Here is a 27,269-nt window from a genome sequence, read left to right as displayed (position 1 = left end):
TACCAATAGTGCTTCCTCCCCTCTCATGATTTGCTGCTAATACCAGAGTTCCATTCTGAATTGTCCTCATTCAAAACAAAATATGTCCATCCTGATTATCAGGGGTCTCTTGGAGTCTCTTTTCCAGTCAAGAGTAAACCCACTTGGGTTATGACAGTAAATTAGCCCCATGTCCCTATGTAGTGTGAAAAACTGCCACCACAGCAATGATGTGTCCCCAAGATCCTGTGTAACATCGCAGAAGGTGAGACATCTCTTGCTATAGACACAGTGCAAATATTTTTCTCACTTAAAAGGAAATTTTTAAGGTTCAGTTCTTGATATGGTTTTGATATTTGGGATAATCAAGTGTCTTGGATCAGTTGAGAAATCAAATATAGATGAGATACTATGTGCTTGTAAAGCAAAAAATTTAGCATGAGCTCTAATTCCATTTAATCTCAATTTTAGAAGTGAACCTTTGTACAATGTTTGATTGCTTACTGGTTCTATATCCAAATAGGTCATATGTTCTTGTGGATTTGGCTGCATTCCTTCAACACCTTCAAAAACATCTTCACTTGCATATAAGAAGTGGGGCAGTGTAATATACACAGGCTTTCCTAAGGGAAAGGAAAAACACAATACAGAAAATTAGTGATAGAAAGAAATATTTGAAAATCTTTGAAGATTTGTTGAAAAAATATAGTTTTGTTTGTTTGTTTTATAGCATCAAGAAACCCTGATGAGAAGAATCTTGGATTTATGAGAATCTGCACAGTTTGGGAAATTCACAAATGGCTATTTTGTGCAGAAAACAGCATTTCACACAGAAAACGTCTTCTAGAAGTAATATTTTCTGGACAGAAAATGTTGTTTCCTCAATAAAAAAAAAGTTGTTTCCTTGCAGGCTTTACACTTAGAAAAGCAACAGAGTAAATACAGAAAGAAAAGGAAACCCAGCGGAGACACGATAAAGTGTTGATGTCTTTAAAAAAAAACCCAAATTTTTTATTTTATTTTTTTAAAGCAGGAGATAGATATAGATTTAGAACTGGGACCTACTGTAAAATGTCAGAGAAGATGTATGAGTTGTAGCCCAGTTAATATATGGGGCTCTATCAAAAACCGGATTGAGGTGGACAACTTTGTAGGGGTTGGGGGCATTCTTCCTTCCTATAACCCCCCAGCAGACTTCACTGGCACAGTGTGGTGCACTTAAAGTGACATGATGTCACTTATGGCCACCACTTTGGCTGATCTTCAGTTGATTTTTTCCCCTCTGTGTTTGGGAGGTTTGTGGTGCTTTGGAACATTAGGAGAATAAAACCACTGTCATTTCTGGCATATTTGGTTGGGTTTTAAGTCACTCCCCCCCCCCCACAAAAAAACCACCAAAACATTTGATGGGTCTGGGAGCTTTCTAGGGACTTCCAAGGCTGCAGTTAGGCATCCCAAAGGCTGCATGTGGCCTATGGGCTACGTTTTACCCATCCCCAAGACAAATCCCAGAATAAATACTGAGGGAGGGAGAGGGAGGGAAGGAAGGAAGGAGAATGTAATTGACTAGAAAACATTTAGGAAAGTGTTACATTTCTCAGAGACCATTTATGTATGGTATGTAGTACAGCAGCTTGTCAAGTGTTGGAAGAAGAAATTAGCCTGCTGCCAGAATGCCAGTAATGGGCAGGTAAGTGAGGCAAATAGGATCGTGCACATATTAAAATTATGGACATGTAGGCAATTATAGCAGGAATGGAAGGAGTGGAGTTGTTTTCACAATAACAATGTGACCTGAGGGAGAATTTAGGGCTCTTAATGCTAACCTCAGACTAGTGGCAAACAAATTCCAGCGGCACCACTTAAAATTGTGCAAGATGTTGCACTGAGCAACCGTGATTCACACCTACATTGATCTATGTTGTTTGTGATCATAAACAGGGAACATAAGATACATATGTTTAAAAACTGCCTCTGACCAACAACAGTGATTCAGATCTGTGGTGTGCAAACCACATACCAACTTTCCATGCCCTGAATACATATATTGAGTACTGGTGTGGGACAAGGATACATATCTTAACACAGCCTTGCCCAACCTGATCCCTCTCCAAATGTGTTGGACTATCTGTCTCATAATTTCACAGCCAATGGAGGAGAGTTGGGTGTGGGATATGGGGGTAGTTAACACGTTTGGAGGGCACCAGGTAAGGCAAGGCAGTGTTTCATGACCAAAAAAGTTTTCTATGCCCCTCTTTGAAAAGGATTCTTACCTGTCAGGCAACATCCAGGTGAAGTGATACCTTGGTAAAAGTTATATCTCCTAGATTTTATTCTGATTTTTTTAAAATTAAAATTTAAAACCTTACATTAATTATTTCATGACAGCTTAACAACAAAAATAATTTTGTAAAGAACAGGAGCTAAGGGTGCAATTAAAAGAGGTAAAGGTTTAAAAATGCTGCAGATAATTAAAAGGCAGGGCTGTTAATAAAATAAAACAAGACATGGATGAATAGAAGTGCTTTGGCCTGACTTCTAAAGAGAGAGCAAAATTGACACCCTCACCTTGTGCCTTCTATTATTAAGCCTCATCACCTTCTTCTGAAGGTATGATTTGGAGATGGATATCAGCCCATTACCTGAACACATGGGTGGATTGGTATGGGTTGTTGTGTATGGCATCAAAGGAATATGTTTATATTAGTCTTGATAATCATCATAATATTAGGAGCGGAAAACATTGTGATCCTCTAGATGTTGGCTTGCAGTTCCCAGCATTCCTCATGCTAGAGTTCCAAAGTGCAAATAGTATTGTTAAATGGCACAAATTTCAACTATTTTCTTCCAGTAAAGACAAAAAAGGTAAAATTATTTTTCTTGCCATCAGGGCAATAATTATAAAACTTTGCATCTGCATTGCTCAGCTGGTTAAAGCAACAAAACAACTTTGAAAAGTTAAGCTTTTGGGCTACAAATTCACCAGCCAGACTGGCTACTGGCTTGGCTTGCTGAAGGATTCTGGGAGTTCTAATTCAGCAAACCAATTTGCTGATCAAAGGCTATCCAAATGTAACAATTTCATTTGTATAAAGCTTCTATAAGCCTTTCCCTTCTATGTTGGTACCTTCTTTACAGGAGCTGATGTCCAGTGCTCCAGCTGATGTACAGTTCTTAGATATCACTTTTTCTGTGCAGAAACAGATGTTACCAGGAGTGACAAGTGGGGATGCAAAAGCCTCTGGAGGTACTATAAACCGATAAAGTGGAATGTCCTTCACAAGCTGATCACTGTCAAAGTTGCCATAGATGGACCTGGGTGTTAACAGGATAGGTAGAAAATGTCTTAATTGTGAGAGCCAGTGCTGTGTAGGTGATGTACTGTAAATGTTGGACCAGGACACTGGGAAACCAATATTTGAATTCCCACACAGCTATGGAAACCCACTGAGGACTTTATCACATGGGGAAAATTGGAAGGTTAAACTGGTCACAATGCAGGGTTATCCAGGGCATTAGCAACAATTTCGCAATTGCTTTTCAGATGACACTACACACGAATCGGTTAGAATCCAAACTGAAAGTGAGGTGAATCAGGGAATAGACATTTTCACCAAAATACTGTGTTTTCATTTCCAGTTCATTCATGAATTTGCTTTCTTCGTGCAATTGTGTGTGTGTGTGTGTGGTTTGATGGGAGTTTGCAAAGGGAAACCTCAGCCTTCCTTCCTCTGAAACAGCTTCTGGGGCAAAGAAGATTTTCCTCTCTGGTTTCCCTTCCCTCTCTGGAACATGTGTGTGTATGCAGTTGTGGAAATGACAGTTTTGAGTATGAGCAAAAAAGTTATTTCCAAGATATCAGCGGGATTTGTCCCCATCTGTTGTTTTGCTCTGTCTGTGATAATCATTAGCGAATTTGCTTGCTTTTTCGGAATGCCAACACTTTAACTATTTTCGGGATGGAAAAACATAGGTCCCTGTGTGATAAAGTCCTCAGTGACCTTGGGCAAGTTACACTCTCTCAGTTTCAGAAGAAGGCAAGGGCAAACCAACTTTGAACAAATTCTGCCAAGAAAACCCCATGATAGATTCACCTCAGGGTTGCCATAAGCCGGAAATTAGTTGAAGGCTCACAACAATAAAAATATTAATTCTAAGAGCCTGCACAAATATGCTGCTATGATGTCATCACTGTCTGAACCTAAATTGCAATCCAGATACTTTTCAGACATACGGTGCGAATGTAAAAAATTGTGACAAACTCTAGATGTCTGGTGTAGATTTAAGAATATATTTGACATAGATTTAAGAATATAATATGAGCTTGATGCTTCTGCATCAAGGCAGCAATCATTGTTTGGTTATCTAACTTGCCTATTATTTATTTTAATAATTTTATGGCAGCCTTCCTTGAAGATTTCCACATCAGTGTGCAAATCAAAATATAAAACTCAATGCAAATTCATATACACTATCTTATCAAGAAAACAACTAAATAGGCAGCATGATGTTGAAATCCATATAAGCTAGTTAGAAAAGACCTTATATCTAAACTGCTAAGAGAAAGGGTTTTGTTTTTTTTCCATGGTGTGAAAGAACAAGCAAGGCACCAGGTAAACAGCTCTGATGAGAACATTCCACAATGGTGGTGAAACCACTTGGAAGGCCTTCTTGCTGGTAGCCTCTTCTCAAGGGAGCAGCACATCTCAGATAAATAAATCCTTTCCTCAAAGGGAAAATAATATCTTAGTGTTATCACTACATTTCTAAGCATCCTTCCCAATATGGAACACCAGCTGAAGGAGGACTTCCCTTCCTTTGTAACTCTAGGAGAAATTAGAAGGCTAGGCCTGATAAATCAAGGATCCATCTTTATTTTTGGAAGGAGATGCATTTCTGTGTCTCACCTTCACAAAGTCTGAAGAGAATGGCAGCCCTGAGCTTGTATACTCCAATATAGGCCTGAGACACATCGGCCAAAAGTGGCATGCTGGCGCCAAAACTAGGGTTCCAGAGTGCACGGCAACCGCACGCTCTGGAACCTTAGTCCATACAGGTGATGGCATCATGGCGGCACCACAAAAAGAACATGGAAGAACATGGTTCTTTTTACTGCAGAGGGACGCCACATGGTTTGGTGGCTGCGGCGTCCTTCCGCAGTTAAAATGGGCGACTCCAGCCCACTGTTTCGGGGCAGTCTGTACTGCCCCATAGTTTGCAAAGGCTTCTGATTCACATTGCAAAGCAAACATAATGGGAAAATTCCACTGAGCCAACACATTCAAAGTTTTGACAATAAACTAGGTGTCTATTGACTATACCTTACCTTTTAAGGCAAACAGACTTTCATCTGTCCTTATTACCTAACAAATGTCTTAGTCCCCTGAAAAGGATGGGGGGGGGGTGACAAGTTGCCTACAAAATATGATAGTATTAGACTAAAGACACTTGTATCTTGGCCTAGGATGAACAGCACTGGGGAATAGCATTATGGTCACAAGTGGGGCAGGTTTCCTGGGACTGCTATTAAATTTTTGAATGCTGGGGATTCTGGACCCTCTCACAATACACAGTGCTAATATTCTACTTTAACAGCTACTGCAACAGCCTATGGAGTCCTGGGGTTTGCAGTTTAGGAGAAGGATTTGGAACTCTGATCCACATTGCTCTAGTGTAGTGGTTCCCAACCCTTGGTCCTTCAGATGATATGGATTTCAGCAACCATAATTCCTGACTGTTGGCTATGTTCACTGGGGATTCTAGGAGCTGAAGTCCAAAACAAACAGATGGAGCCAAAGGTTTGGAAACATTGCTGCCTAGTGCTTTACCAGACTACAAACCCACAGGATGTAGCCAAGGTTGTTAAAGTGGAATAATGCTAGTAGTAGTACTAGTGTGAAAGAAAGATCTGATTACTTATCACTTGCGCTGCACCAGGTTTAGGCCCTGACAGTCAAGAGGCCCTGTCAGATCAGTATTAATTTCTGTATTTCTGTACCTATAGTGTTTCACCAAAGTGTCTGCAAGCCAGACATTTTTCTTTAAGCATTTCAAATACTTTCTCAATGATATACACAAAAACATTCCCCCTTGTGTCCATTACCTGCAAATATCAGAAGAAAAGAAATACAGCACTTCATGCTTGCTGATAAAGGGAGGAAATGAAGCCCCATCTGAAATAAATATATAAATAAAAATAAAAAATACTGCTGTAGAAATTAGGTACTTTCAAACTCATATGCAGGATTTCATTTCATTATACCAAATGCATTCATAAGAGCAAGGGTCAGACGATAACTGACTTGTTTCTATCTAGTACATTTCCTCTGTTTTAGCAATCAGATTAGCAGACAGACATTCCAGAGTGAAGCAAACATAAAGCCTTTTTTCTTCATTCTGTTGCAACATCTGTCTGTTTAGACATTTTGAAATTAAGAGGGTGAGAAATGGGGTCACATTAATGCTTATAATTAAAAAAATATTCATTGCCATTTGCCGGACAGAGATCCATGAAAGGGAAGCCTCAAATTTTGGAGTTTATTGCATGTCTTAATAATCCGTTCTACCTCTATCCAGTTTAAGTCTTAATTTGGGCTGCATCCTGATCTTATCAGAAGGTTTTGGCCACAAATCTGCCACCCAAATAAATCCCGGGTGCATTCCCACTTCCAGGAGTGCTCCAATGGCCATTTTCTTAAGCCGGAAGCCACAAAATACAGTGGGACCTTGTTATCTGCTGGGGTTTGGTTCCAAGATCCCCCATGGATAACAAAATCCATGGATGCTCAAGTCTCATTAAATATAATGGCAGAGCAAAATGGTGTCTCTTATATAAAATGGAAAATCAAGGTTTGCTAGTTGGAATTTATACTTTTATAAAAAATATTTTCAAGCTGTAGATGCTTGAATCCAAGGATAAAAATTCTGTGGCTAAGGAGGGCCGACTGTACATGAAGATATTCAGTTAAGGAGAAAGGTCACCAGCATCCCCAGTTGGTTAATAGGAATTTGCTACTTAGTCGAATTCAGCTTATGACCACTTGTTGAACTGGAGTGTTCACAACTAATGATGTGTCAAACACCAAGAACAATTAGGGACATCCAGGTCAGTTATTCTCCCTCCTGTCTCAGTTCTAAGAAGGTAGCAGTAGTGATCTTTCTGTTGTTTAACCCACACAAGGTAGTATAAGCTTTCTTGGGAATGCTGTTTCCTCTGCAGAAAATCTATATACAGTCAGCTCTTCTTATACATGGATTTTTATACACGGATTCAAGCATCCATGGTTTGAAAATGTTCAAAAAAAAAAAGTATAAATTTCAAATATCAAACCTTGATTTTCTATTTTTTATAAGCATCCATGGATTTTGTTATCCATGAGGGATCTTGGAACCAAACCTCAGTGTACAACAAGAGTCCACTGTACGGTATTTTTGTATAGAAACAGGTATTTCTGATCAAAAAATAACATTCTCTGTGCAGAAAGGACAACATATGACGTTTGGGGAAAAATAAGTTCTGAACTGAAAAAAATCTTTGAAAACCACATTTTTCAAAGACTTTCTTGCAGTGACAAGAAAATTGCTAAAATTACTTGTTTCTTTCAAAAATAAAATTAGTGAAGAATTACATTTTAATACTAATTATAGATAGTATACACACTGATACATGTGTATTTTCATATTCATGGACGTATGCATGTTGTAGATAGCATTTAAAAATCAATTTTATATAGACTTACCTGTGCCATTGATCATGTCACAATGACCACCCCAGTATGGAAGCATACTTTTAAAAAAAGAAAAGAAGAAGATGCACCAAGTCAGATCAAGTTGCAGAATCTCTCAACGAAAGATATGTTTAGGTGAACATTTTTCTACTACCTTCATAGTAATGTCATTCATGCAAAGTATATTCATTTTCCAATGAGGGTCCAAAACACAGTGCAGAAATAATCTAGTTTGAGAATGCTTTACCTGCCCTAGCTGAGTGCTAGAGAATCTTGGGAATTGTAGTTTATTATTGCCCTAGATTTCCACTCAGTTATGGAAACCCAGTAAGTGACCTTGGACAAATCACATACTAACATTCTTAGAAAAGCAATGACAAACCTTATCTGAAACAAACTTGCCAAGCGAACCCTAAGACAGAGTCACCATAAATCAGAGTTGGCTTAAAGGTTGCTGTTTAGCTTCTGCCTTGCCAGTGCGATTACTCTGATAGACTGAGCGGTTACTATGAGCTTTATCATACTAGCGGGCAAACGGGATTTAAACGAGAGTTAAACTAGAGAAAACCAGGAAATGCCTGAAGTTCACCACATGACATTTCTTGGTTATCTCTAGTTTAATTCTCGTTTAAATCCCGTTTGCCCACTAGTGTGATAAAGCAATATGTCTTAAACCTCTCGACAAGTGGTGTAAATAAAGAGCCAGTATATTACTGGTTAGGAGCCTGAATGCTGTCTCATAATGGTTCTCATAAAGGTTCATAATGAGAGATGGGATCCCTTATATAACCAGGTCATAGACCATTTTCAGATTATTTAACAGAGTCAAAAAATAGTCAGTTTCATCAACAATAGAGTAATATGGTCTTGCTTCTATGTACCTGCTGGAAGCCTAAATAAATGCAATGACAATGCCTGTGTAAATATTATGCCCCAATCTTTGAAACCCACTCAGTGTTTTTGGAGTTAGGGAATTTCTGAAAGGATTTTTTGGCTGTTTTTTGTATAGCAGGTGTAACCGAATATACACAGAGCATTCTGCAAAAGCAAGATAAGCTATTAGGAATCCACAGTGTGAAGCTTGATTGTTGGATCACTTGCTCTACACACATCAACATACAAAGTTATAGTTTAATGGTTTATATTGTTACACTAGTATAATTACATTTTAACTTTTGTTATCTGCTTGTGATGTGAAGTTTTATCTGTTATGATGTGCTTTGGACTTTTGTCCATATCCTAATTTTGATAAGCCACCTTGAATTCCAGGGCAGGAGAAGAGGTGAAAAACAAATATAGCAACAACAACAGCATCAACAACATAATTATGTAGCCATGAAATTGCATAATATTATTATTCTATAACATTTTATAGTACCTTTTGTTTTTATAACTGTGGATTATTGCTGTTTTACGCATGTCATCCCTCCCAGTATAGACTCTGTAGAGCCCATCAAGTGTTTCATTGAACTAGAGAGGGGGGGAGAGAGGGGGGCACACAATTAATTTTCAGCATAGGTTCAGTAATAAAAATGAAACACTCATCTGTTCAAATCACATTTAGAAACAATGGGTTAAATCCAATTGTAACCACTAACTAGAGACAATTATAATGGATCAATATGTACTTGGATAGTCAAAACCTATGAAGTGCCTTTGATTCATGAGCTAAATCTACAATGACTAGCAATTGGATTTGTCCCAGTGCTTTTAGAGACTGTCTTGTAGTGTGTGTGTGTGTGTGTGTGTGTGTGTGTGTGTGTGTATTCAAATAAATGCACACCTTTCCTCTTTGAATGTTTCTTAGTGGCACTTTTATTTCTCATATATTTGAAGCATGAATCACTCACTATTTCAAATATGAGCCCTGCTAAAACTGAAGGCAAGGGAAAGTGTCAGTTAAACTTGTATATAAAATGGCATTAATTGGTATGCGCTTATCCATTGTATGGCTATAATCCATCAGGCTTCTTGTGATTTTGTGGGGTATGCTAGGCCAATATACAATGAATATTTCTATGGCTCCACCCCTGCCTTCAGGGGTCCCTGGCCAAGTCTGCCATGCAGCTCCATTGATAACAGGTATAGTCTTCAAAGTACCACCAGGAATTGCAGTCACTCTTTATTGGTATATGTACATATATAGAACTTTATCTAACATAAGAACAATGTTTTCTGTGAGCTAATCACTTAAACATAAAACAAAGGAAAAGGTTGCTAGCTTGAATACCAAAAAGTACACCTGCGGGTTTCCCCCACTAGGCCTGGGCACATGCTTTTCCACTGAATACCTGCTTCAGTCTTCCTCACAACGTCTGCTGGGAACCTCTCTCTCCATGTCCTCCCATTCAAACTTTTCAGGGATTCTAACCCCTTTCCCACTGGGTGGTTCAGTCTCTCTTTTACCAGGAACTCTCCCCCTTTGCTGTCATCCTAAACCTTGTACTGAGCTCTCATATACTCAGTATGTTTTCTCCCTTGCAATTCTCCTTCTGGTTTTGATGGCTCTCAAGCTCTCTCTCCCCAAGTCTCTATCTCCCTTCTCACCCTTTGTCTGGCTGGTTGTACTAATCCATCTTCCCTGCTCTTACAGCCCTTACCACATCCTCTTGTCCCTGCTTTGTTTCTTCCCAGCTGGCTGTCGTCCCTACCTCTGTCTCCTATCTCTCCTCCACCCGTCCTTCCTCTCTCTTTCATCCTTCTCTCTTATCCTGTTCCAGTTTCCTTTAAACTCCCTGCTGTCTGTCTGGGATTCACTCTTCCTCAAACTTGTTTCTGACATCTCTTCCAGCTATGGGCTTGCTCTTATCACTGCCTTGCCAGTGCCTCATCATCTTCATGGCGTCTCTCCTCTCGTGGCCTGTCTAGAGTCAGTAATGGGCTGGATGAGGGAAAACCGACTCAAGCTGAATCCAGAGAAAACGGAGGTACTTGTGGTAGGTTCTTCTGGTCCAGGAATGGCGGTGGTTCCACCTGTCCTGAACGGGGTCATGCTCCCTGTGAAGGACTCCGTGTGCAGTCTGGGGGTGCTCCTTGATTCGTCGCTTCACCTGACTGCTCAGGTGAATGCGACGGTCAGGAGCACCTGTTATCAGCTTCGGCTGATTCGCCAGCTGCGCCCATACCTGGCCCAGAGGGACCTAGAAACTGTTGTACACGCTCTGGTAACTTCGAGATTGGATTTCTGCAACGTACTCTACATGGGGCAACCCTTATACCAAACTCGGAAACTGCAGATGGTGCAGAACATGGCTGCTCGGCTGGTCACTGGCGCTTCCAGGACCAGCCATATAACACCGGCCTTAAAGGACCTCCATTGGCTGCCCATCCGTTTCCGAGCTCAATATAAGGCGTTGGTAATTACCTATAAAGCCCTAAATGGCTTGGGCCCAGGATACCTAAAGGACCGCCTCTCCCCGTATATTCCGCCTCGCACCCTCAGATCGACCGGGCAGCAGCTACTGAAGGTGCCTGGGGCTAGGTTAGCCTCCACTTCGCGGAGGACGTTCTCCACAGCTGCCCCAGCCCTTTGGAATGAGCTGCCCATAGAGCTCCGCTCGTCTACCACCCTGGCCCAATTCAGGAAGGACTTAAAAACCTTCCTGTTTCAACAGGCATTCCCCGAATAGTTATCCTGCGGGCCTCCCTCCTCTTTTCGTGGCCAAGAGGTTGGGTCATGGGGTTTTCTTCTGACTTTTTTTTCTATTTGTTGGATTTAAGCTGTTTATGGTGTATTGGATGTTTTTATTGTATTTTTATGGTAATTTTTTATCGATTTGTATTTTAAAATTGTCTGTTTTTACTGTTGTGAGCCGCCCTGATCGAAGGAAGGGCGGCATACAAATAAAATTTATTATTATTATTATTATTATTATTATTCAAGGCTTCCTGTCATTCATTGTAAGAGTGGGTGTGTCTGTCATCAGCATGCACCCCGAAGCCCGTATCTGTTGATTACAGTCTCCATTTGAAAGCAGCTATGAACCCTGGGTTCCATTGTGGGACTAGGTTTATTCTCAGCCAGGCCTATTCAGGGTGGGACATTGCATAGCAAACATATGATCCAGAAAGCTCAGGTTTGGATTGCCCTCAAGGCTAAGGTTTTTCACCCAAGGGAAAGCAGAAGAGGTTGATAAGGTGTAGACATCTGGCCTCAGCTGGACTCACATCATAATGCTTCCCCCTTTGCTTCATTTCCATGCCAACACATCTTAAATAGGTTAAGTCAAATAAGGTGGTCCCTTTTCAACCCATTTTTGTCACGTCTCATTATTTCCATAGTTGGTAAGGTAGAAGGAAAAGAGGAAGACCACATTCCAGATAGATAGATTCAGTCAAGGAAGCCACAGCACCCAGTCTGCAAGTCCGAAACAGGGCTGTTGATGAATTGGAGGTCTTTCATTCCAGTGGCATAACTAAGGTTGACATCACCTGGTGCCAGTGCCCAGAAAGGAGTGTGGTGTGTGTGTGTGTGTGTGTGTAAGTGGTGGTGGCCTGCATGCACTAAGGCTTCTTCATCCCTGGTGCCTCAGCTTTCTCAGCAGAGACAGCCAGGACAGTGGAAGTGCTGGAAAGGGTGCAAACCATGTCCCTTCTTCTCCAGTGCTTTGTCTGGCAGAGAGAAGCAGGGCAGCAGAGAATCTGGAAGTAGTATCCATTCACACCCCTTCTGCTCCAGTGCCTTGGCTCCCTTGGTGGAGAGAGCCATGGCAACAAAGAAGAAGGGGTTAGCACTATCAGCAACACTGCACACTGCCACCATGCAGTAGGAGAGGGCCCAACCAGGTTTCACCCTGCTTATGAATATCATCCAGTACAGTTTGCACTCTTGCAATCCATAATGGTGCCTTGTTTCATTCATAGGGCCATCACAAGTCAAAGCTGACATGACAGCAGTGAACAACAACAAAATCTAGACTTTTCTACTTTTTGAACTTCAATGGATAAGTATCTATAAATTATTCCTGCCTTCTTCAGAGGCATACGTACAGGATAGAATACGCCAACCTTCTTGACAACTTGTGGAAATGGAATTTTCTTCAAAAAAGGATCTTCATAGCCCCAGAGTATTTCTTTTACACTTCTGGTTTGAAGGAATTCTGATTTTGATGACTTTATGAAGACATCCAACAATGCTTGTATGAATCCAGCTTGATACAAAGCAGGTGCTGCCTATGACAAAAAACATTTTTTCTTTATTTAAAGCACTTGTACATTGTCATTCAAAACACCAGGACTCCCAAGGGAATGGCACATATTGCCTTGATCCAACCACAGGTTGTTTAAAAGAAGCTTCCATATTAAATGAATTAATGAATAAATTGACTACAGTTAATACTACCTTTGCAGACCATTATATGGTTCCTTCAATTCAACACAGTATGCAAACAGGGTAGATCCAGATGTAGGCCTACTTAGAATAACAAAACTGCACTTTGGTTATTCATGACAAATTCTAGTCCCACCAAAGTCAATGGATCTATTACTCCGTGTGGAATTAAACTGGGATCTCAACTCCCAGATGAGCACATTTGCATGATATAGACTAGTGGTTCCCAAACTTTGATCCTCCAGATGTTTTGGACATCAGCTCCCAGAATTCCTGACTGCTGACCAAGCTGGCTAGGGTTTCTTGGAGTTGCAGTCCAAAACACCTGGAGGACCAAAGGTTGGGAATCACTGGTATAGACTCTGGAAAACTGTACCACTTCAGGATTATTATTTTTTTGGTGGGGGGATCTTTAAAATAAGTAGAAATAGCTTATTTGTTTTTATTTTATTTATTGAAGTTTTACTTGATAGCCAGAGCTTTTCTTATCTGATAACCAGAGTTCACTGGACAGCGAGCAACACATTAAAGAGAGAAATAGAACAAATGAAATGCAGTGCTGACATCCTAATTGCCTATATACAAAGAGGATTAAAAGAAGGTGGTGGAGGAGGAAGAGGAGACAGTAAATTTAGGAGGAACTTTCCAACATGCAGTTCCCCAGCTTGTAGCCTGACATTGTACAGTAGAGAAAAAGAGCAATGATAAGTGTGTTTGGACCTAAGAGATTTTGCTTATAAACCCATGGAATGAAAATGCTAATTACAACTTATGTAGCAAAATGTAATATGTGAGTAAGGTAAGGGGGGGAAATATAGATGACTGGCTTTTTCCCCACCATTATTTTGCCTGCATGTCTTAAGGCTCAATAGCCTCCAAACAGCAGAACATTTCATGGTGGAAAATGGGAGATGTACTCTGGTGTTTTTGCGGAACAAAATATTGTTAAACCATGTTGTAGTAAAAGAAGGCTTTTGCTTCTGTAGCTGACACAGTTCTCTATGAGTTAATTCTTCTCTTTCTCTTTTTCTGTTCTTGTAGCTAGAATTTCTTGCATTTTGATGTCCCTGTAGTTGAGTGAACCCCAATTCAAACTCACCCTCTCCCTACGAAATACATCCATACATCCTAGTTATTTTGGGGATACAATCTTCTCCTCCCTACTAATGTGAAAATCAGGTGTATGGTTTGGGGGGGCACAAAATTAAATGTAGAGGGGCTTTAATGTAAAAACCTCAGTCTCTCCACATGAAATAGAGATAGTAATGCACAGCTCATAGATATCAGGCTTAGACACAAAAGAAGGAGAAGTGAAAACAGGAGAAAAGAATATCAACAATTTAAGATAGGCAGATGACACCATAATACTAGCAGAAAACCTCCCAGACCTGGAAAAACTACTGAGAAAAATCAAGGAAGAAAGTGTAAATGCAGGCTTTCTGTTGAATGCAAAGGGGGGGGGGGGGGGAATGACCACAGAACCTACACAAATCTACACAAATTCAACCTAGCCAATGAGGAAATAGAAATAGTAAAAGAATTCTCATAACTGGAATCAAACATTGACAGGAACAGGGACTGCAGCCAGGAAATCAGAAAAAGATTACGAATGAGGAGGGTAGCTATGTAAGAGCTAGAAATGATCCTAAAAGTCAATGATATACAACTGAGCACAAAAGTTAAGATTCATACAAGCCATTGTAAACCCTATTACAGTGCACCCTTCCCTTACGCAGGGATCCGTTCTGGATCCCCCCCCCCACTCCATGTAAAGGAAAAATGCATATACTTCCATTACTTCTTCTGGGGCGCGCCAGGGGATTTTCCGGCACGGCTTCTAGCATATGCTGTACCATGTATGGATGTGGGAGCTGGACAGTTAAGGAACAAGATAGGAAGACAATCAATTCATTTGGGATGTGGTGCTGGAAAAGAGTGCTAAGGGTTCCATGGATGGCCAAAAAGATAAACAAATGGGCCCTAGAGGAGAACAAGCCAGAAATCTCCCCGGAAGTCAAAATGACAACACTTAGGCTGTTGTATTTTGGACATATCATCAGAAGAGATGATTAATTAGAAAATACAGTAATGTTGGGAAGGGTGGAGAGAAGTCAAAAGAGAGGAAGGCTGCATGTCAGGTGGATGGATTCTATTAAGGAGGTCACAAGTATGAACCTGCAGGAAATAAGCAGTGCAGCGGAGGACAAGGAGTCTTGGAGATGTCTCATCCATAGGTTTGCCATGTGTCAAAATCAACTCAAGGCAGTTAACAAAAGCAGCAAAAAGTAAAATGGTATCCCTTGTACAATGGTGCCCCTTACATAAAATGGCAAAATCAAGTTTTGGGATTTTTTTTTGTAGGGGGGGGGGGGATATTTTCAAGCCATGAATGGTTGAATCCAGGGATGCAGAATACATGGATATGGAGGGTCAACTGTAATTTCAAACTGAAAGAAGCAAGATCTGTATCATTCTGCAGATCAAGTGCCAAGGGTGCTGGGTAATGTGCTATTCTTAAGACCCACAACATATCTGTGGGACTCCAGAGGTGGCTCCAGAGGTGCTACCAGACTGGCACTAATGGACAACATTGTTAGTAGGTTTGTCAAGGAAAAGAAGTATGGGATGGCCAAGGGATTTGAGAAGGCTTCTTCATCTCCACAGTCTAAAGCAAAAGAGACAGAAGGAGTGTTAGAGTGTGGTTAGTTTACTACAAGCTACACAGTGTTTTTGTGGGGTTGTTTTGTGTGTGTGTGTGTGTGTGTGTGTGTGTGTGCCAAACATAACAAAATTGTGTATAAATCACCAATCAGTTTTGGAGTGCTTTCCAGCTGGAAACTCTGTTCTCATTTACTCATCCTGTGTATTTTGGAATACGGACATAAGAGAGAGAACAGAATATCAGGATCCCATTTTGTAATACCAAGTGATACTAAGAATGTTATCAGATTAACCTTTTTATTACCCTCTGTACTTACCACAACAGCAAGGTTGACCAAAGTGAATGTGTCATTTTCTGGTCCAACGGACATATCTGGCACAAACTGAGCAATGTTTGGCTGGAAGTAAGACACTGTGGAATCATTATGATGAGTGATGTTTTCTTTGGCTAAATAGCGCATCCTTAGAAAAAGAAGAAATTCTACTTCAGTGATAAAAGTTAAATTAAAAGTATAAATTCATACTGGTCCACCTCTCTATAACCAGTGTAACTTATATTTTTAGTGAACATCTCAGCATTCCCATTCTCAACAGGCATCTAAATCTGAACAGTTTAAGAAAGCAGGAATGAATAATCTCAAAAGCTTTCCCTGCTGTGCAAGAGTTTTTGTGCATATTCCTTCTCAATATTGGTCACATTTTGGACTTTTCTGTGAAAAAATGTTTTCTTCAAAAAAGAGTTTGGTACAAAAAAAGCATTTTGTACATAAAACTATTTTTACTGTTCTCTTTGTTTTATGTGTAAAATACAAGCACAATGGATTATTTCTCACACACACCCTGCCGAAAAATTGGCTAAGAGGTGGATAATTTTTTGATAGAGTACCTTGATATATTAAGATAGTTTTTCACACAAATCTGAGAAACCTGTGAGCATCCTTACTCTTCATCCACCCCCAATGCACAGCCCCCTCAACATGTGCTCCTGGATCATCTGTATTTCTTTATATGCTCCTGGATTTTCCATACAGTTTCATAAATTTAATTGGTAGAATATTAAAACACTATGACAATTTATGTATCACCATTAAAAAGTAGGTCTATGATTTGTGCATACACAAACATATGTTTTCTATGCACACCTTTGTTGGAAGCAGTAGGTAGTGAGTACAAGCTGAAAAGTCGGTGTCATCTACACTGTAGAAATAATGCTGTTTGACAGCAGTTTAACTACCATGGATCTGTCCTACAGAATCCAGGGATTTGTAGTTTTGTGAGCACTCTCTGCCAGAAAAAGCTAAAGACTTGGTAAAACTACCAATCCCAGGATTCCATGGGATGGAGCTACAGCTCTTAAAGTGGTGCCAAACTATATTCATTCTACAGTATAGATGCATCCTTACTAAACTGAAATCCACATTGGCATCCATTTACCAGTTCTTTTAATATACTATGTATCCTATCCAGACCAAGTAAGGAACAGGTTTTAATGTGGGAGTGGGTGACTGCCATACCCTTGAAACCCCATGGGATGACCCACCCTCCACTGCACATCAAAATGCCTTTGTTTTTCTTCAGAGTCACTTCAAAATGTTGATCTCATCATTTCTTGTCATTAAAAACAGGTTTTGCATCATCATCATCATCATCATCATCACCATCGGCACATTCAGGGTCTTCTTGTGTGGTTTTCCTCAAAGTGTTGCTAAAATGCTCTTAAAATTGTGAATTGGTGATTTGGAAGGTCTGGAGAAGGCTTCAAGGGCAATGAAAATGGTTTTCAGAAGTCACATGCAAACTCCAGTTCACAATATCCCATACCTGTTTTACATGTTTAACCCTCACTTCCTACAGAAATCTGTCGGAAGCTGTAATGTTTAAAAAGAGCCAAGCGTATCAGCTCCATGCCAGAGAGTTCTGGATAGATATTGTCAGGAAAAATGCTAAATGCAAAACTTCTGAATTAGATGTCCTAGCATGGAATGACAGGTATTATGGGAGACAGTGCAGCATGCATTCTGAAGGTCAGGAAGAGATCTCCAAAATGGCTCTACAGTCAGCTTTTATAACATTGATATATCAACAGCATTGTTGTATCAGCATTGGGAGATAGGCAGGGGAGGGGTATCATGTTCAACAGATGGAAGTGGATGTGGCCACCAAGCAACTCAACCTCAAGTTAACAGGAAACAGCAAATCAACAATTAATTGGACAAGATCCTGCCTACCTGTAGGTATAAGGGCCTTTCTGCTTGAGTATTGGTTGTGATCCATTCTTCTTCACATCTTCTGGGTTCTGAACATCAAAGATCCAAAACTGCCTGTAGACTGGACTCCCAGCCACAACCCAGTTCTCATAAGCAATTGTGCCATTTTCAATTATAGTTTCCTGTAAAAGGAGAAGGAAAGGAGTTGTTTTTTCTGCATTCCCCAAAATTCAAAGTTAATGGCATGATGGTTTATACTTACACAGCACATAAGCTTTAGGAAAATGGTAACCATTTACCATAAATTCTCCCACCTTCCCAAAATTGTGTTCTGTTTTTAGAAAGTCAAGTCACATGCTCTATGCCCAAAGAGAAGGCAATGGCAAACCTCCTCTGAACAAATCTTGTCAAGAAAACCTCATGATAGGTGTGCCTTAGGGTTGTCATAATTTGGAAATGCCTTGAAGACACCACCACCACAACAACAAACTACAACAACGACAACTGCAGCAATAAAGCATGATAAACCTAGGTCACCTCAACTTTAAACTAAAGCATCTTACACATAATCAGTATCTTTCCTACTTAGAATTCTCCCCTTCGGATGTTAGTTTGGTTGTAGCAAGTTTTCAAAGATACAGCTGTGTTTATCTGTTTCAATATCAAATGGAAATGGGGTGGGATGTACTGGAGGAGTCCAGTACCATCTTTGGAATTTCTGATATAGCACTTAAGGTAAGTATTCTAGTATTCTAGTACTGAATTTTAAGATCAAAGACTTCTAGGTTTAGTGAAACAGAATCTTGAAAAATCTGACCTGTTCAGAAGATCACAGTGGTTTTACACACTAATCTGATAGCTGGGATCACAGTCCTTCAAGATGCCAGCTACAGATGCTGGCGAAACGTCAGGAAGAAACTCTTCTAGAACATGGCCGCATAGCCCAAAACCCCCACAAAAATACGTTTTTGAACTATTTTAAGTTGATTCTCGACTGATATCATAAGGTACCAGTGTGGAAGAGCAAATGGATCATAAATATTTCAGTACAATGTTTTAATAAAATGTTTATAAATGTAAAGATATATAATGATAAAATAAAGCATTTCTTTTATTTGGGATTAGTATTTTGTGTATAGCAGCCCTCTTCAAAAGGTTAAATCTGATGAACTAGGCTGCACTGCATGAACAAGTATGCCGAACAAAACCTGTTAGCCTTTAAGGTACAACAAGAGTCCTTCCTTGAGACATTTGCCACATTTTTTTCTATTTGCATCTCTGCTCTGTCAAAACCAGCAAAACCTTTTTCAGAGAGCCAATCTGTACAAAAATTTAAAAGCATGGTTTTTTTAAAAAAATTCACTTCTGAAAATACAGTAAAATGAACATGAAATATAGCAGCCAATCTCATTTCTTAGTCAGGAGATCTGCCACACTACTGAAATTCCCCAGTTAGGTGGCATAAAGCTGAACAAAATAAAAGCACATTTAAACAATTTCACAGGTTAAAATAGTCTAAAATCAGTTGCATTTTGCAATTAATCAATTAGACTCCAAAGACATTGATTTTTTAAAGCCACCTACTACTTTGTGCTACAATGAAGCTGGTGGTGGCCATAACTGGGTCCCAAAGGGAAGGGCAGTCTACACTTGGGGTGCCATGGCTGAGAAGGCCATCTCCCACATCCTTCCACAGCATATCACCTCTGCTGGTGAGACACAGGGTGAGCCATGCAGAATTTGCATGTATGCATTTGAGGACGCAGCAGTCTGGAAGCAACTGACTTCCTTCTCTGCTGACTTGTGCAGCTCTGGACTTGCATTTCCATTAGTTTTTGCAGCCGAGGCCCTGACTCAGCAGTCACACTCATAATACTCTGTGGTCTTTTAGCTTTGTGCAAACCTCAAGAAATAAGAGATATGGGGTTATCCGGGGAGAGGGAGAGAGACAACAGGAAAAAAAAGCTTCTACAGAGGAAAGATCAACGTGGTTTTGTGAGTCTCTAAATATGGCCTTTGCTGTCATAAGTAGGAGAAAGTTTGTTTTGATACTCACAAGGCCTTCCCCAGAGAACTGAGGAAACTTGAGCATATGGGAAGAAGATTACACTGTTATTACACAACTGGCAACTTTACTCCCCTTTCTTTTGCTCCTCCAGTGCTAAAAGAATGAAGTAATTCCCTGAATGGGACTCTTTGGTACACATTTGGCTGGGTAAGTTGGCCAACTATGAAGGGAGTTTCCTATTCAAATTTAAAAAACAGGTCTACAGCAAAGCCCTCATAGTCCTTCTTTTAAAAAAAGAGAGAAAGCAATTCAGACACATTCTAACAGTATCACTATGCACAGGATAAGATGTGCACATGTTGACACATGCCCATCAGGTTATATCTCAGAAATACATCAAACAAGCCACTGACATGTTTTTCCTCTCTAGGTTTCAGGGCAGAAAAGAAATCCCAGCCTTCATCAATCCATGGAGATATATAGCTGGGACAAAGGTTTACTGCTTCAGGCTGCAAGCGTGGGTTCAGGAGATTAAATGTTCCCACTTGCAAGGAAAGATAAGATACAAAACACAGGAAGGTAAAGCATCAAGAAGATGAGCTTTCTCTGTGTGTCATTCCTCGCATTCAGGAATTGATTTAACTACATAAAGACCAAGAACAAGGCTCAATCCTTAGACAGAGGAAGTAACCACCTTAGGCAGCAGAAGCTGAGGGGTGGGCAGCAGCTCCTAGTTTTACACCTGAACTCCTAGATCTTTCTCTATGTTGGAGGACAGAGCTGTGTATGCCACATGGCATATGCTGCACCTTCTAAATTAGTTGTTAATCTAGTTTGCTTCTGTACATAGAATTGTCCTTTATTTTAGACAGGGAAACATTGTAGGCTGGCTGTGGAATAAGAATGTGTAATGGAAAATCTTAGCCACTGTGCCTCAGCTGAGATTGAGACTGGCAGAGGTGTTACAAGATATTCTACAGCGATACAACCATACCATACAGCCTTCTGAATGCAAGGGTAAAATGTTGATCCCAGCAAAAGCTTTTTAAGGAATGTACCCCAGCTCCACTGCATTGTAAGCTTGCCCTGGTTTGACCCCTCAATTGCTGTACAGTTTTGATACAGTTTGGAAAGCCACATGGGACCCCCATTACATAGCAACATCAATGCAAGGAGGTGTTTCTACTGTGTGCATGTGCTTGCTGTGTTGGTTTAAGTCTGGTTACAGGATGGCAGCAGCTATGTTTTGTTTTTGTTTTTAACCCCAACAACACATGTCTTGGGTCTGGGTTACTTACGGGAATGCATCTCCCTATACAATCTATCCCGCACTCTTAGAACAAGTGGGAAGAATTTGTTGGAGATACCATCATCCAAACATATTTCTATTTCCCTAAAGGCATTCAGCATAGCTGCCCCTAGACTTTGGAATGGACCCCCAGAGGAGACCCGCCTTGTTACATCCTTAGAAATCTTTAAGAAAGCGGTAAAGACAGAGCTCTTCCTCCGTGCTTATCCTCCTGATCTCCTATGAAGATCATTAGTATGGAACAAGACCAGCTGACCCTGTGATTGATTGATGTTAATGTTTTTAGATTCTTATGCTTTTATATTTTTATGTTTTTATTTTTACTGTGGTTTTAATGGTGCAGTATCTAATGCTGCTACATTGTGATTGTAATTTTAACCTTGTTGTGATCCCGCTTCGATCCATTGGGAGAGGCGGGAAGATAGAAATAAAAAGTATTATTATTATAATTATTTGCTTAATTAAATAGTTTTTGCTTTCCCTTAATTCTGACTTCCAACCTGTGCTTCTATAAATTGAAGCTGACAGAGCAGAGGGGGTGAAATGCTGACCAGTGAATGTGAGCAACAGTATGTATACTGATCAATTTTGCATGCAAACACCAAATATGCAAAGGAAGGAAGGAAGGAAGGAAGGAAGGAAGGAAGGAGGCAAGACAGCCTTTTTTGGATGCCGATACAAACACATGAGCTGCCCTTCCATTGCAGGAATGATCAGGTGGCCTAGGTGACCATCTGACCAAAGTGACCAACCACCAACCTGGTTCTACCTTCTCCAATCCCCACCCCCACCCAAGTCAACTGTGTTCCCAATTCTGGGATCAAACCACATGTTTTAAACACCCAGTTCTTCCAAAAGAAAAAAAGAAAAAAACCAGAGGAGCAAAGTGTTTTTTTTAACTGCTGTAAAGCTCTCAGACACTGACATGGTTTCATATTGGAAGGAGAGGAATGTACTGTGTTCCAACGGTACTGGAATCAAGGTAAGGACACATTATTTAGCCTGTACAGATTCAGCCCCTGAGGCCTATGTTACGCCATGAATAGATTGGATACAAGATCCTGTCCAGCCTCAGAAGGCTTCCTTCCTCTTAAGATGAATAAAGAAGAAATCATTTTCTGAAATGTGCAAGGAAGAATCAAAATCAAATGATCGATATGAGAAAGGGAGTTCTCCAAAAACAACTGAGTATTCTGTATTAAATTTGAAAAATACAGCAACCAGTCCAAGAAAAAGTCAAACCAATGACACAGTCTACACTGCAGCATTGTCTGTATCAGCAATATGCAAAAGGATTTTATAGCACCTTTGAGACAAACTGTGAAATAAGTTGTAGCATAAACTTTTGTAGACATGGTCCACGGGTTGGCAGTGTGTAAGCAGAAGTATCCAGACAGAGGTCATTCCCAGCTGCACTGGAGATGACAAAGACCGAACATAAGGTTTTGTGTGTTCTATTACCACTGGGATAAAAAGCTGATCCAAGTCAGCAAAGTGCTCATGAATAGTCACATCATTGAAGACAACATAAAACTCTGATGACATCTAAGTCATAATTTGCTCAAGCACAAACATACAGTTGGTTTACATCCCTCCCACCAGCTATCTCATAACTATGCTACATTCCAACTGTTGCAAGGAAGAGAAGGGGAAAGACTAGATTGTTGCTGTAGCTCCTTCCCAAGATGGCTTTCATATTCTGGAAGGCCAACTTTTTCTATATGGGGAGAAAAGGGGGAAATTACTTGCCTGATCACTTCTTAAACAGGACCCAAAAAGTGGCAGTAATCATTGCTACTGTTTCAAAATACAGAGCCTTACCTTCCTATGGTTAGCCTTTCTCACCCATATGAAAGCGTTAAAAGCATCAGAACTATCAAAGAAAAATGAAACTAGGAGCATGTTTCCCTGAAGCCCCTGTTGAGCTAAAATGGTAGTGAGAGCCTGGGTTCATTTAAAAACTTAATTTAAAGGAAGACTTTAGGTCTCATTCTCATTTACACAACAGTCAGAAACAACCCAATTTTATTACACCTTTGTTAAAGTGCTAGGAAAATACATTTAGCATGAGCTCAAGCTTCTAAATCATCCTCAAAGAAAAGCCCTTATGAAGTTAAAATGAAAGGGAACCAATGTACAAAAGTGGCAAGATCCCAGACTTCCAGAAAGACTTGAAATGGGCAGCTATCTTCACAGTAATCTTCTTTTATTTGGGATGATCTTCATACAAGCAAGGTCAGTTCTTCAGTTACCTTCAGTGAGCCAGTCTTCTCAAGTGGCAGACACCAAGGATGGCAAATTTGTTGCCCTGCTTGAAAGTTTCCTTGCTGCTCTGGAAAGCTCTTGTTAATCTGCATAGCTTTCCAGAGCTAATGATTATTTGTCGTAGGGAATGCCATACCTTGCTCTCCTTCACCAACACAGAAGCCCAGCTTGGTAAGCCAGCAGCTGCTTTGTGTCGTCTTACATCATCTCTCCTTGCCCCCACTTCACTTTTGCCAAAATGTGGCTCTGTAAACTAGCTGTGAGGATAGCAACAGCTGAGGCAGGGGTGGTAAGGGCAAAGGTGAAAACCTACAGCCCCAAACTGCTGGCAATGCAGATGTGAGTTGGCATCTTCTTCAATGCCTAGCTCTGGTTTTCACAAGTCAGGTTCTATTAGATGAGTGAAGGTGTTTGGAAGAATACCTTGCAACTTTATGAGATGCCTCTGCCCCTTCCCACAGAACCTGGCTCTTAAGACTCCAAGCCAGGCATTCAGGAAGAAGTTGTCACAGAGCTGGTGGCAACATGGGAGCTCTGGCTGTTGTTGCAGATTCTGCTGCTGCCATTGGTGTCACTCCATTGGTGTCACTACTTGCATCCATGCCAATTCTGAATTGAATGCTAAGGTGGCGGCTGGCTGGTTGGTAAATGAGAAGAGACTGGGAGCTATCTGAAGCTAGCTTCTCCTTTCCTCTGTCAAGATGGTGTCCACAGGTGATATGATTAGGAGGACCCTCCCACTCATTTCAGGTGGCAAGAAAGTGTGGGCTGCCTCTGCATGTAAGTTTGATGGAGATGAACACAAGAAACAATCAGCTGCAGGTTTCCAAGGAAGCCATGAAGGATTTTCCATTTCCAGGGAAGCTATGAAGGATTTTCTGTTTACAGAATATGTGGGACACTATGAAAAATACACAAAGAACCAGGAGCAGCATCTTTCTAAACTCTTTTCAAGCAAAGCCAAATAACCAAGCACCAAAGTTTCAGTGTCACTGAACTACACCTCATGATTCATAGCAGTGCTAAGTCATGTAATGCAGCTCGTTCAATAGAGTACCAACTTTCTTAAAATTATTTTTCTTAGAAAAACTTTAAAAAGATGCTTAGTCAGCTCATGTGCCTGAGTAAGAGCATGTCATCTGCTACCAAACAGCTTGATGTGGTGACTCTTTGTTTGGCCCTGGCTTGCATAGGTTTACATGCTAGAACATGCAGTCAGACTGGAATTGATACATGTTATCTCCCATTTATTGGCATATTGTGAACAGATTCAATTTCTTTCCATTTCCTTCTGCAATTACAATCCAAATGTCTTGCTGTTAATACTCTGTCTCCCATTTTCCACACCAAAATGTGCCTTCTTTCCGCCCTGCTTGATTGCAAGACCTTCCCCTCCCATCTCTTTACACCCTTTCTGCTTGCCAACATGTGTTCTGGGAAGAACAAATATGTTAACTACCACTGGGGTAGTTAAACATGAGTAAATGTCATGATGTATATACAATTACTCATATTCACCTTCACTGATTTCACTACTTTCCCCAGCACAGACAAAACAGCACCATTTAAAACATAACAGAGATGAATATACACCATGCTGCCATGGCAGTAAGGCAGTGCAGCACCATTCTCCATAATCTAAAGCACAAAGATTACACATCTGGAGCACTAGGCCACTAGAAATCTTAACAGTGAGTAGATGCTGGAAAAGGAAAGAAAAAGCTATAAAATGGGATACACAGCTTTATCGCACCGGGTTCTCGGCCCGGCCTGGCAGAAAACGGAAACGAGTGGGGGACGGATTTTACCGCACACACCCGTCCCTCACTCGTTCCATTCCCCCTCTCTTCCCTGCCCATTCCGTTCCAGAGGGAACGCTTTTTGAGAACTGTTCAGAACAGTTCTCAAAAATTTCCCCCTCTGGAACAGATTAAGAACGGAAGAGAGGGGGAACGGAACGAATGAGGGACAGGTGCGTGTGGTAAAATCCATCCCCCACTCGTTCCACACTCGTCCCTGCTCCTTCCGTTCAGTGCTCTGAACGGAATGGAAGGAACCAATGACATAAAGCTCACAGGCTATGCTGCCATTGATGCTATAGCAATCTTCCCTCCTTTTTTCTTACCCACCAAGTACTGCCCCATCCCCAAAACACTAGAGAGTGGTCATATTATCTGCCAAGCCAAGACAGTGCATAGCATTTTAATTCTTTCTGAATTAAAATACTGGACTTTGGAAACAAGATTCCATGGCTGGGCCAGATTGTTCCCCTGAGGTTAATGGAAATTGTAATTGTGCAGGAAGGAGAGAAAGCCAAAAAGCTGGTAAAGGAAGAAAACACTGACAGACACTTCACCACTGTACACATCACCAGATATGCTCTCCAAAAGCAATATATCACAGTTGAAAGAAACAGATAAGATGAACAGCATCAAATGCCTGCTTTTTATTTTTAAATATTGGAGCATGTCAAACATGTGGTTGATGTTAAGTAATGGGGCTGACCAAACTGAAACAAGGAATGTCTTGTTTGGTTTGCTAGTAGGAAACTGCAGTGCCTTTTATACAAAATCACGGCCGCCTCGCTGCGGGGCAGGCCGTTTTGCCGAAGAATCGGCAGAAAACTACAAGCCCCAGAATGCTCTGGGGCTTGCCCGGCTCCCTATTGGTGCGCGGGGCGGAAGGGGCGGCCCCTTCCGCCCCGCGACGCTCTGGGAGCCGGACTTTGTGGTGCGGGACTTCCGGTCCTCCAGGGCAGCTCATTGGTTGGGCTGCCCTGGGGGAGGAGCCCCGCACTGCACGTTGGAGGGGGCGGGGCCTAGGCCTTTATTAGGCCGTGTTGTTGGCCCTGTCCCCTCAGTCGGCGCTTGGCTTCGCACGGAGCGGAGCCAAGAAGGAAGGGAGGAAGACTGGAGTAGCTTCCTCCTGAGTCTTTCCTCCCTTCCTTGGAGCCGGCCGGGGCCGGGGTAAGTGGGGCGGTGTGGTGGGGGCGGTTGGTCCTCCCCCATCCCCGTTCCACTGGGGCCATTAGCCCCGGTCCGCGGCTCCGTCGCCGACGGACCTAGTGGGGGGGTCCTTGTGGCCGGTTGAGGCCTGGCCTGCGGGCGCGGCGGCCATCTTTTCTTCCCCCTCAGGGGATTTTGGCCCTCCTGCCGTTTTAGTTTTGGCGGGAAAAATCCGCCATTTTGTTTTGGCGGGAAAATCCGCCATTTTGTTTTGGCGGGAAAATCCGCCATCAATTTAGGCACTATCCTCTGTGCTGCTATTGCCAGGTCTTGCTTTTAATTTTAGTCTTTGCAAGCTTTGTTCTTTTGTTTAGACTATAGGACATTGCTTGTTGTGGTGCCTCTGTCCAGTATTAAAACAATGCCTCCTAAAAAGTCCAGGACTGGCAGGGGCCAGAGCTCAGGAGCTGTGCAGCGGCTCAGATTGTCGGTCCCTCCAAATGTTGGGACAGGTCCCAGAGACATCTCTCCCAGCTCTAGCAGTGGGTCTGGGGAGAGGCATCGGCCTCCTTCTAGACCACCTGGGGACACATTGACGCAGCCAGATGGGGCTACTGGTTTGTCGGGCGAATCTTTGGCTGTACTGTCAAGATCCATTGCTGAGCTCATTCAGAAAGCTACTACCTCTAGCCAGCTTGCCAGCTCTTCGGCATCTGCGACACGTGAGCCTCAGTTATCCGGACGTCAGGTTCCCAGATCATCGGTTCCTGCATCGACATCTACGGGCGGTCAAGGCTCCAGTTCTTCGGTTCCTTCATCCCGACATCGCGTCCGGCAGG

General features: G+C 41.5%; 1 protein-coding gene across 9 annotated transcripts in view; it reads right to left on the bottom strand.

Moving 5' to 3' along the window:
* The window catches only part of CD36 (CD36 molecule (CD36 blood group)), a 110,223-nt gene that overhangs the window by 11,023 nt on the left and 71,931 nt on the right, over nucleotides 1–27,269 (bottom strand). For all 9 annotated transcript variants that reach the window (XM_089524617.1, XM_089524622.1, XM_089524616.1 and 6 more), the window contains 8 exons: nucleotides 17,925–18,085; nucleotides 16,014–16,158; nucleotides 12,696–12,878; nucleotides 9,085–9,176; nucleotides 7,719–7,765; nucleotides 6,083–6,152; nucleotides 3,107–3,294; nucleotides 484–602 (listed from right to left, as the gene is read on the bottom strand). In XM_089524617.1, coding sequence (XP_089380743.1) covers nucleotides 484–602; nucleotides 3,107–3,294; nucleotides 6,083–6,152; nucleotides 7,719–7,765; nucleotides 9,085–9,176; nucleotides 12,696–12,878; nucleotides 16,014–16,158; nucleotides 17,925–18,085 — 1,005 coding nt within the window. The remainder of the gene's footprint in view (nucleotides 1–483; nucleotides 603–3,106; nucleotides 3,295–6,082; nucleotides 6,153–7,718; nucleotides 7,766–9,084; nucleotides 9,177–12,695; nucleotides 12,879–16,013; nucleotides 16,159–17,924; nucleotides 18,086–27,269) is intronic.

This window comes from Sceloporus occidentalis, unplaced genomic scaffold (assembly GCF_023333645.1).
Source record: "Sceloporus occidentalis isolate IW3139 unplaced genomic scaffold, rSceOcc1.0.p SCAF_5, whole genome shotgun sequence".
Taxonomy (NCBI): domain Eukaryota; kingdom Metazoa; phylum Chordata; class Lepidosauria; order Squamata; family Phrynosomatidae; genus Sceloporus; species Sceloporus occidentalis.
The sequence above is the reverse complement of the archived record's forward strand: the minus strand, read 5'-3'. Positions and strand labels throughout refer to the sequence as shown.